Source organism: Rhinoderma darwinii, unplaced genomic scaffold (genome assembly GCF_050947455.1).
Source record: "Rhinoderma darwinii isolate aRhiDar2 unplaced genomic scaffold, aRhiDar2.hap1 Scaffold_3993, whole genome shotgun sequence".
Classification (NCBI taxonomy): Eukaryota; Metazoa; Chordata; class Amphibia; order Anura; family Rhinodermatidae; genus Rhinoderma; species Rhinoderma darwinii.
Genome location: NW_027463593.1, coordinates 1 through 10477, shown reverse-complemented (window position 1 = coordinate 10477; position 10477 = coordinate 1). Strand labels below are relative to the sequence as shown.

Genomic DNA, 10477 nt, shown 5'->3' with positions numbered 1-10477 from the left:
ACAAGAACATAATGCCGATAATATGAAGGAATGAGGACATAATGCCGGTAATATGAAGGAAGAGGGACATAATGCTTGTAATATGAAGGAATAGGGACATAATGCCGGTAATATGAAGGAACAGGGACATAATGCCTGTAATATGAAGGAACAAGAACATAATGCCGATAATATGAAGGAACAAGGACATAATGCCGGTAATATGAAGAAAGAGGGACATAATGCTTGTAATATGAAGGAACAGGGACATAATGCCGGTAATATGAAGGAACAGGGATATAATGCCCGTAATATGAAGGAATAGGGACATAATGCCTGTAACATGAAGGAACATGGACATAATGCCTGTAATATGAAGGAACAGGGACAAGATGCCGGTAAGATGAGGGAACAGGGACAAGATGCCGGTAAGATGAGGGAACAGGGACCTAATGCCGGTAATATGAAGGAACAGGGACATAATGCGGATACTTTGAAGGAACAGGGACATAATGCCGGTAAGAGGAGGGAACAGGGACATAATGCCGGTGATATGAGGGAACAGGGACATATAACCGGCATTATGTCCATGTGCCCTCCTACAGGGGACATAATGGCAGTAATATGCGGGGACATGGACATAATGCCGGTAATATGAAGGAACAGGGACATAATGCCGGTAAGATTTGGGAACAGGGACATAATGCCGGTAATATGAAAGAACAAGGACATAATGCCGGTAATATGAAGGAACAGGGACATAATGGCTGTAATATGAGAGAACAGGGACATAAAGCCGGTAATATGAAGGAACAGGGACATAATGCCTGGAGGATGAGGGAACAAGGACATGTAACCGGCATTATGTCCCTGTGCCCTCTTACAGGGGACATAATGCCAGTAATATGAAGGGACAGGGACATAAAGCCGGTAAAATGAAGGAACAGGGACTTAATGCCGATAATATGAAGGAACAAGGACATAATGCCGGTAAGATGAGGGAACAGGGACAAAATGGCGGTAATATGAAGGAACAAGAACATAATGCCTGTAATATGAAGGCACAGGGAAATAATGCCTGGAAGATTAGAGGGACAGGGACATATAACCAGCATTATGTCCCTGTGCCCTCATACAGGGAACAAAATGCCAGTAATATGAGGGGACAGGTATATATAGCAGGTAATATGAAGGAACAGGGACATATTGCCGGTATTATGAAGGAACAAGGACATAATCCCGGTAAGATGAAGGAACAGGGACGTAATGCCGGTAGGATGAGGGAACAGGGACATAATGCCGGTAATATGAGGGAACAAGGACATAATGCCGGTAAGATGAGGGGAAAGGGACATAATGCTGTGTAATGTGAGGGAACAAGGACATAATACCGGTAATATGAAAGAACAAGGACATAATGTCGTTAATATGAAGGAACAGGGAAATAATGCCGGTAATACGAAGGAACAGGGACATAAAGCCTGTAATATGAGGGAACAGGGACATAATGCCTGTAATATGAAGGAACAGGGACATAATGCCGGTAATATGAAGGAACAGGGACATAATGCCTCGAAGATGAGGGAACAGGGACATATTACCGGCATTGTGTCCCTGTACCCTCCTACAGGGGACATAATGGCAGTAATATGTGGGGACACGGACAATACTACGGCGTCTTGTCTTTTGCCGGCTTAATGTAGTACAAGAGGAACAAACAGTGTCTGTTCCCTCCTCTGTGCCAGGTTCTAGTTATACAGGTGGAGAAGCCTCTAGTGTCCGGGTAATGTACTGCTGGAGGAGCAGGTTCTGGGGTCTGGCCTGTGTCAGGTTATAGTTATACAGGTGGAGAAGTCTCTAGTGTCCTGTCTGTGTCCGGGTAATGTACTGCTGGAGGAGCAGGTTCTGGGGTCTGGCCTGTGTCAGGTTATAGTTATACAGGTGGAGAAGTCTCTAGTGTCCTGTCTGTGTCCGGGTAATGTACTGCTGGAGGAGCAGGTTCTGGGGTCTGGCCTGTGTCAGGTTATAGTTATACAGGTGGAGTAGTCTCTAGTGTCCTGTCTGTTTCCGGGTAATGTACTGCTGGAGGAGCAGGTTCTGGGGTCTGGTCTGTGTCAGGTTATAGTTATACAGGTGGAGAAGTCTCTAGTGTCCTGTCTGTGTCCGGGTAATGTACTGCTGGAGGAGCAGGTTCTGGGGTCTGACCTGTGTCAGGTTATTTTAGTAAAGGAGGAGCAGACTTGTGTCTTTTCTGTGCTGGGAAATTGTAATACAGGTGGAGCAGACCCCGGTGTCCTGCCTGTGCCGAGTTATTGTAACATAAGTAGAGCAAACTCTGGTGTTTCCTCTGTGCTGGGTTATTGTAACACAGGTGGAGCAGTTTCTGGTGTCTCCTCTGTGCCAAGTTACAGTAAGACAGGCGGAAGACACTCCGACATCTCGTCTGAGCCGGGTTACCCTTCTGGGCTCTCTGCAGCTCCAGGTCGCCCCCGCATCGGACAATCAGCTTCCCGCACGTTAGACATTGTGGTAAAGAATCCTGTGATAGTGACAAGTGCCGGGAATACAGGGAACGAGCTCCCGCAAACACATTTATCTTGTCCGATCACAGCGATGTGCAGATCGGCAGAACTATGGCAGAGATCCCGGGGCCTCCTCCTGGCTCCTTCCCAGCATCTCTGCCAGTGAAGGCTAGAAATGAGTAGGGGGAATGTCAGGGAGGGGGAAGTCACGTAGTGAGCCCGCTCGCCCGGCCGCTTCTAGTCGGTAAAGGGCTCTTATCCCGGGCAGGGAAGCACAAGGGGAGAGCGGAGCTTCACTCCTGTCAGATGAGGAAAGGGAGGACATGTGATCAGTGTCAGCCAGTAGACGCTCAGGACAATCGCAGCCAATCACCGAGCAGCCGCTGTACATATAAGAGGCCCCAGCTCCGTCCTCAGTGTTTCCCTCGCAGGATTATTGTTTTAGTGTATTCCCGTGTTATACGATGGCAGAGACCGCACCAGCCGCCGCTGTCCCTCCCACCGAGCCGGCCGCCAAATCCAAGAAGCAGCCGAAAAAACCTGCAGCAGGGGGCGCCAAGAAAAACAAAAAACCCTCCGGTCCCAGCGTGTCCGAGCTCATCGTGAAAGCCGTGTCCGCCTCCAAAGAGCGCAGTGGGGTGTCTCTGGCCGCCCTGAAGAAGGCTCTGGCTGCTGGAGGATACGATGTAGACAAGAACAACAGCCGCCTGAAGATGGCGCTCAAGACTCTGGTGACCAAGGAAACCCTGCTCCAGGTGAAAGGCAGCGGCGCCTCCGGCTCCTTCAAGCTGAACAAGAAGCAGCAGGAGACTAAGGACAAGGCGGCCAAGAAGAAGCCGGCGGCTGCTGCCAAATCCCCGAAGAAGACTCCGGCCAAGAGCCTGACAAAGGCCAAGAGGCCTGCCGCTGGCAAGAAGGTGGCGAAGAGCCCCAAGAAGCCAAAACCTGCCCCCAAGAAAATAACAAAGAGCCCAGCAAAGAAGGCGGCCAAGCCCAAAGCTGCCAAGAGTCCGGCTAAGAAAGCTGCCAAGAGTCCGGCTAAGAAAGCTGCCAAGAGTCCGGCAAAGAAAGCGCCCAAAGCTGCCAAGAGTCCGGCTAAGAAAGCGTCTAAATCCAGGAAGACCGTGGCGAAGAAATAACCGAGAGCCGCCCGTTTCTTGTCCCACAAAGGCTCTTTTCAGAGCCACCACCTTCTCCCCGGCAGAGCTGTATGATCACTGGCCGCTGTTTCCTCCGGTACAGACAGCAGCGCGATCCTGAGATAAAGGAGGCGCCATCATCGCGTGTGCACGGAGGAGCTTCATGTCCCTGTTACTCTATGACAAGTGTCATTTCTGGTCATTGCGCTGGACGCCATAGCTGCTGTATCCGGACCTCCACAGTGTCCGTCCCGTCACTATGGTGTAACATCCAGGCAGAGTTTATCAGGTCACAGTCCACCAGGTGTAATGTGTGAATAAGGACCGGGGCAGCAATAGACTTGTAGCTTACAGCACAGGATCCACGTGAAGGAGGCCGATGGTTTACACTCTCTCCGGTGTAAATAGAGCACAATGTCCCCTCCTCCTCCTCATTACACGTGGTGGATGGTGACCCTTATATGCTGCCTCTGGATGCGGGGCACAGTGTCCTGTGTAAGGATGGGGTGGGGGATTGTCCCTTTGTGTGATCTATAAAACCACTGCAGCGGCGGATGATGGGGAAGTAGTCTCTTATATAACGCTGTGTACGTGATCTGCGGACATGGAAATACAGTGAGCTGTTACTGATGACAACTATTTCGCAGAGCTGGAGAAATGATCTCATTAACGCCCCCTGCTGTACAAGCTGCGTCTGGACATCATGTAAACCGGTGTCCGCCTCTTCGGAGCGGTGATTGGTCGCGAATATCACATTTGCTTTGTCGGGCGCATATTTTTATGAAGAAGCCAATAGAATGTAGGGGTGTGCCTTTCATGGACCAATGAGGACACGCTCAAGTGTATAAATACTCTGCTCTGTCCTCTCCTCGTATCAGTCTACAAGTGTGCACGTTGTTCTAGAGCTATGGCCAGAACAAAGCAGACTGCGCGTAAATCCACCGGCGGGAAAGCGCCCCGCAAGCAGCTGGCTACTAAAGCTGCACGGAAGAGCGCTCCCGCTACCGGCGGAGTGAAGAAGCCTCATCGTTACCGCCCGGGCACAGTCGCTCTCCGTGAAATCCGCCGCTACCAGAAGTCCACGGAGCTTCTTATCCGTAAGCTGCCCTTCCAGCGCCTGGTGCGAGAGATCGCTCAGGACTTCAAGACCGATCTGCGCTTCCAGAGCTCAGCAGTCATGGCTCTGCAGGAGGCCAGCGAGGCTTATCTGGTCGGACTGTTTGAGGATACCAACCTGTGCGCCATCCACGCCAAGAGGGTCACTATCATGCCCAAAGACATTCAACTGGCCCGCAGGATCCGTGGTGAGAGGGCTTAGGTCTGAACCCGGCACCGACTACAACACAAAGGCTCTTTTCAGAGCCACCAAATCCTCCCTCAAACGAGCTTAATCCTTTTCCTCCGTTATTCTACCGCGACTCCCGCTGGCTTCTCGGTGCTCTGCTATTAATATGTGGAGATGCTATGTTAACCCTTTCAGTGCTTGGCGCCATTTACACTATAACCAGTCCCCGTCTCTAGCGCTCACGTTATCCGGCCCTTTCATCAGTCCTGTCATGTGTTATGCCGGGTGTCTGCGCTGTATTCATCACCTCCCTCTCCGGCTGTATCGTAGCGATAATCCGCCCCACTCCTCACTGATGACCGTACATCGCTCTTCCTATAATAACCTCCGCTGCTGCTGCTATGAATGACGCCGTTATGTGCGGCTAATGATCCACCGCTTACCAGTGTGTGCGGAGTCCTTGTTCCCTACTCCTTGTAAAGGCAAACCAGGCGCAGCGTGTAGGGTGGGGAGCAGGTATCCTCCGCCCGGTGTGAACACAAGCGCAGTGGAATTATACTCTTATTCTGTGAGGTCATGATCATCGGGTGTAGTCCTGGTCACCGTTGTAAATAAGAGATCTAAACGCATTAACACTGCCCGAGTCCTCTCCTCCCTATTCATTCTATAAAACCGTTGTGGTGCTGGTGGCCTAAGGGGTGATCTGCGGGCACACAAATCCTGAACCTGAAGGCAGATGACGAGCAGCCGCCATACTAATCCAAGACGTCACGCTTGTTCCTTGTTTTCTTAACATTACTCTTTAGATTTGGGGCAGATAGAGATTACACAGCAGTCGCGCTATAAGCGGGAAAAGAGCGGCCGGTATTGTAAAATGAGAGTGAAATTCAAAATCTGAGTTAAGCCAATCAACGGGAGGGGGAGGGATTGGTAATGTGAATTTACTGAGAGAAACGCCCCGGAAGTGACATGTATTACAGTTCTCTCTCTGGTCCACCCAAGGTCTATATAAAGACGCACCCCGCGGTTGTTGGTACAATAGTTCTCTTTAGCTCCAGCTTACAGGATGTCTGGTCGTGGTAAAGGAGGAAAAGGACTCGGAAAGGGCGGTGCCAAGCGGCACAGGAAGGTGCTCCGTGATAACATCCAGGGCATCACCAAGCCTGCAATCCGCCGTCTAGCTCGCAGGGGAGGCGTCAAACGCATCTCCGGTCTCATCTATGAAGAGACTCGCGGCGTCCTGAAGGTTTTCCTGGAGAACGTCATCCGTGACGCCGTCACCTACACCGAGCACGCCAAGAGGAAGACCGTCACCGCTATGGACGTGGTGTACGCGCTCAAACGCCAGGGCCGCACTCTCTACGGCTTCGGAGGTTAATTCCCCTCCTGCTCAGCTCCATCTTACACAACACAAAGGCTCTTCTCAGAGCCGCCACATCCTCTATAGATCAGCTATGATGTCTGCTGGTGACCGCTCGTGTATCATCTGAGCAGTGACCTTCTACTTCTATATACACGGGGGTAGGGGCTTCAGTATCACGTCGGTCTTCCAGTGAGGAGCCGGATATGTGGACTGCACTATGTCCCCTAATAACGTCCTAGAAGCAGCTGCCTGAATTGGGTCTTAGACCAGGGAATGTTAATCTGAAGGGAAAGAGTGCCTTAGTGCTATACTTGCTGCCGAGTGATCCTCCGGCAGGAATACACCTCCTCGTAGCGGCGCTGCCGGACGCCGTTTGTGCCGATGACTGCACGTACACGAGTGGCAGAAACTCACCGCTGAATATCCGCTCAGTTGCTCATAGCGCTGTATAAGCGCACGAGCAGTGGATCAAACAGCGGACTTGCGGTGTTGCTTCTTCGGCGTCCAGCTTGCTGCTGGGCAACGTGCTTTCCGCAATCCTTGGAGAGAGGGCCAGTGTTTTCTTAGCTGCTGTCACTGCTACTAATGTTACCAGATTCTTACAACAAACAATAAATCTGTTACTGGGACCAACTTTGACACAAGTATCGGCTCGGCCCGTATCTCATTCTGCCGGACGGCTGGGATTAATAAGGCTGCTGGCAATAAATCTGTTAACCTCTAGTACTAATAATGACTCTGTCTGCTGTCCCTATATAGGACTCACTTTATTACAGTAACGCGTGCAGTTTCTTGCAGAGCAACATTTAGTGAGACGCATTCAATGAATGGAAAAGGACAAACTGATGCAGCTGATACGGCATTTTACAAGAGCAAAACCCAATGTTGGAGGGGCCGTGTTTTCCAAGCTGCTCTCATTGCTACAAATGTTACGAGATTTTCAAAACAAACTAGCAATTTGTAGCACCAAGTTCCACATAAGTATGGACTTGCATTGTCTTGTATGTCACTTTGCCAGACTGCTGGTATAATCGCGCTGCTGGCAATACAATGACAGGAAACAGAATGCACCTAATTCTACTTCGTACTAACACTGTGCGTTGTCTATACTTAGGACTCCCCTCATCCCACTAACGCATGAAGTTGCTGCAGAGTAACATTTACTGAGACGCATTCGAAGAATCCAGTGAGACTGGAAGATATAATTTAAGACACTATGTAGTCGGGGGCGAGTTGTAGATCATGAACATGAATCACTGGAGTAGTTGTACTATTAATGTGTTCTGTACAGTATAGTTAGTGCATCAATGAGGACAGCGCCACCATCCGCACGAGGCAGTAGTTAATGTGTAGGTCATAAGTAATGCAGCAGTTGTATACCCCGACCCTTACTCATCAGAGATCAGCGGTGACAGCTCTGTTCTAAGGACCATGTGGGCGGCTCTTAAAAGAGCCTTTGTGGTTAAATGTGGGATAAGCGGCGCTCACTTGCTCTTGGCGCTTTTGCTGCTTTCGGTCTTCTTGGGCAGCAGAACGGCCTGGATGTTGGGCAGGACGCCTCCCTGAGCGATGGTCACACCACCCAGCAGTTTGTTGAGCTCCTCCTCGTCATTGAGCACGGCCAGCTGCAGTTGACGGGGGATGATTCGGGTCTTTTTGTTGTCCCGGGCGGCATTTCCGGCCAGTTCAAGGATCTCAGTGGTCAGATATTCCAACACAGCGGCCAGGTAGATCGGAGCGCCGTCGCCGACCCTCTCAGCGTATTTGCCCTTGCGGAGAAGTCTGTGCACACGACCGACAGGGAACTGAAGTCCTGCCCGGGATAAAAATAATATTACATCTTTGTAATTTAATGGTCTCATTTATTTTTCTACTTGATTTATATTGACTCCTGCACCCTATAACGAAGCAGTTAGGTGCTGAGTTCAGTAACACTACAGTGCCAGCCCATGCACCTGGGTTTGAAGCTTGCTGCGTGCCGCTGGTGTGGTAGATGGCATTCTCCTTACTTATGCAAGTTTCCTGGGGATAGAACCTGCATGTTCCTGACTCTTCTGCTGGCAGAGAACTTTACCAGTGCGCTACCTCTACTGTTGAGAGCCAGCTGCAAAATATTCCAAAGATGACATGTTCTTATTCCTGCTGGAAGTGATCTTTACATTTGGTCTTGTGGGGACAATAAGAAAGTCCAAATATCAACCAGTGCTGGTGGCAGGGTGCATGATCAGTGTGTAGCCAGTGAGTGTCTTCTGTGTGGTCTCTGGTTCAAATCCTAATGTGTGGCCTTAACCAAAAGATACCTTGATGGGTGGTGTTTATAGTGGTGTGGATGCAGCACAATGAGATTGTCACTGCTTAAGAAAGTTACTTATGTGAAGAATGTTACATATACAGCTGTCACTTTTTTGAGAAAGCTGTACTTAGCTACTTTTTCTAACAGTATTCTCACTCTCACAGGTATCATAACCCAATACTCCTTAGGAAAGGGGGAAGTACCCCAAGGTCACCAGGAGGACAACATGGGGATTAGAACCCACATTGTACAGCAGTGACCCCTGCACTCAACTCAGATCACACAAGCTGTGAGCCAGCTGGACAGCAGATACACAATAACACATTTATCAACTCTTTAAAAATCAGGGGTAATCAGACTTTCAACAAGAGAAACGCTACATCTCATTAGCGCTTTTAAGACTGGAGACACAAGGTGGAGATCCTGGGGATAGAACCTGTATGTCCCTGACTCATCAGCTTCCTGCTAATTCACGAGCAGATAACTTTACCAGTGCGCTACCTCTGCTGTCGAGAGACAGTCGCGAATTCTTCCAAAGGTGACGTTCTTATTCCTGCTGGAAGTGATATTACATTTGGTCTAATGGGAACAATAAGAAGCTCTAGCGAATAACCTGAGCTGGTCGTGTGGTACTTAACCAGTGACTAAACAGTGAGAGTCTTCTGTGCAGATCCTGGTACAATTCCTGATGTGTAGCCTTGTCTGAAAGGATACCTTACTGTGTGCAGGCAGAATAATGAGGAGGTTACTGCATGAGAAAGGTACTTATGCTGCTGAACCATCTTACTTTTCTACTACATTATTGCAGATTTCAGCAATATCCTCATCACTGAAACAAGTGTCACATTTCATCACGCCATAGATGGTGCTCTATGGGAAAGGGGGAAAGTTGAATTATGAGCACATAAGCTGTGAGCTCGCTGCTCAGTGGCTCCACCAGAACATATTATTCATCTCATAGAAAAGCGCAGTAACCTGACATACAACAGAACTCACTTTAGACCGAATCAGGGAACAAGTGGGCTGCGGGCTGCGGACTGCGTGCTGGGGGGCTTAGGGTTTAAGTGCTTAGGCCAGGAACCCTGCAATGTTAGTGCATGTCCCTGTCTTAGATCAGCTAGAATCTCTAGTAGTATTCTGACATTTCACGTTCTTAAAATATAGTAGAGATAATGATTTATTTCAACCTTTATTTCTTTCATCGCATTCCCAGTGGCTCAGACGTTTAAATACACCAAGTTTTTTTTTTTTTTTTTTCAATTCTATTTTTATTAAAACGTTTTTTTTATTACAGATAAATAGACAAACAATGGAGCACAAAGTCATTTGCTGACCCCGCAGGGCGGCTTAAAAAACACATGATATCTCAAAAGCCTGTGTAGCTAAGAAATCTTATGTACCAATAACAATAGTTGAACAAAAGCAAAAGTAAAAATACAAAAAACACAATTGTATAGACATATATTTTATATAGTACGGAGTACAAAATGCGGTCGAGACCAGACCGCTTAATAAAACATAATGAAAAGAAATGGAAGCAAAATAAAAAGACGGAGGGCGACCTCCAATCAAGGTGTCGTCTGTTATGGAAGATTATTAGAAGTAGCAGGAAGGTAAATATGTAGCATCAATAACCATAGAATTAGAATACCCAAGGTTATAGGCCAAAGAGATATCATTATATGTCGCTATATGAGTAGGTGGGAAGGACAGCACACAGGTTATAAAACAATCAGTCTAGATAGTGAGAGAAGGAGTATGAGAAGCCCCATCCTGTACATTTTATACTTAATCTACCTGTCCCATGTGCGGAAGATCTTTAGTCTATTACCAGATTCCCCCCAAAAAAGTTCTTAGAACCTCCTTCGATCCAACATTGGCGGGAAAAGGTCCATT

At 48.6% G+C, this 10477-nt stretch overlaps 3 protein-coding genes across 3 annotated transcripts; 2 read left to right on the top strand and 1 right to left on the bottom strand.

The window, feature by feature from the left end:
• Positions 1–2963: 2963 nt before the first annotated feature.
• LOC142708499 (histone H1.01-like) lies at positions 2964–3666 on the top strand. The gene has a single exon (XM_075848419.1). It carries the CDS (start codon positions 2966–2968, stop codon positions 3638–3640), a length of 675 nt encoding a protein of 224 aa, XP_075704534.1. The 5' UTR covers positions 2964–2965; the 3' UTR covers positions 3641–3666.
• An 881-nt stretch (positions 3667–4547) lies between these two features.
• LOC142708496 (histone H3) lies at positions 4548–4958 on the top strand. The gene has a single exon (XM_075848417.1). The coding sequence runs from the start codon at positions 4548–4550 to the stop codon at positions 4956–4958; it is 411 nt and encodes a 136-aa protein (XP_075704532.1).
• Positions 4959–7772: 2814 nt separating this feature from the next.
• LOC142708501 (histone H2A type 1-like) lies at positions 7773–9451 on the bottom strand (the record flags this gene model as incomplete). The annotated part of the gene is made up of 2 exons (XM_075848421.1): positions 7773–8070; positions 9369–9451. Coding segments are annotated over 2 exons (381 nt in total), but the record flags the coding sequence as incomplete, so codon positions are not given.
• Between the last annotated feature and the right edge of the window lie 1026 nt (positions 9452–10477).

What these genes read in the sequence shown, in the direction of transcription:
- LOC142708499 (XM_075848419.1), top strand. Translation starts at nt 2,966, where the DNA reads ATGGCAGAGACCGCACCAGCCGCCGCTGTCCCTCCCACCGAGCCGGCC.
- LOC142708496 (XM_075848417.1), top strand. Translation starts at nt 4,548, where the DNA reads ATGGCCAGAACAAAGCAGACTGCGCGTAAATCCACCGGCGGGAAAGCG.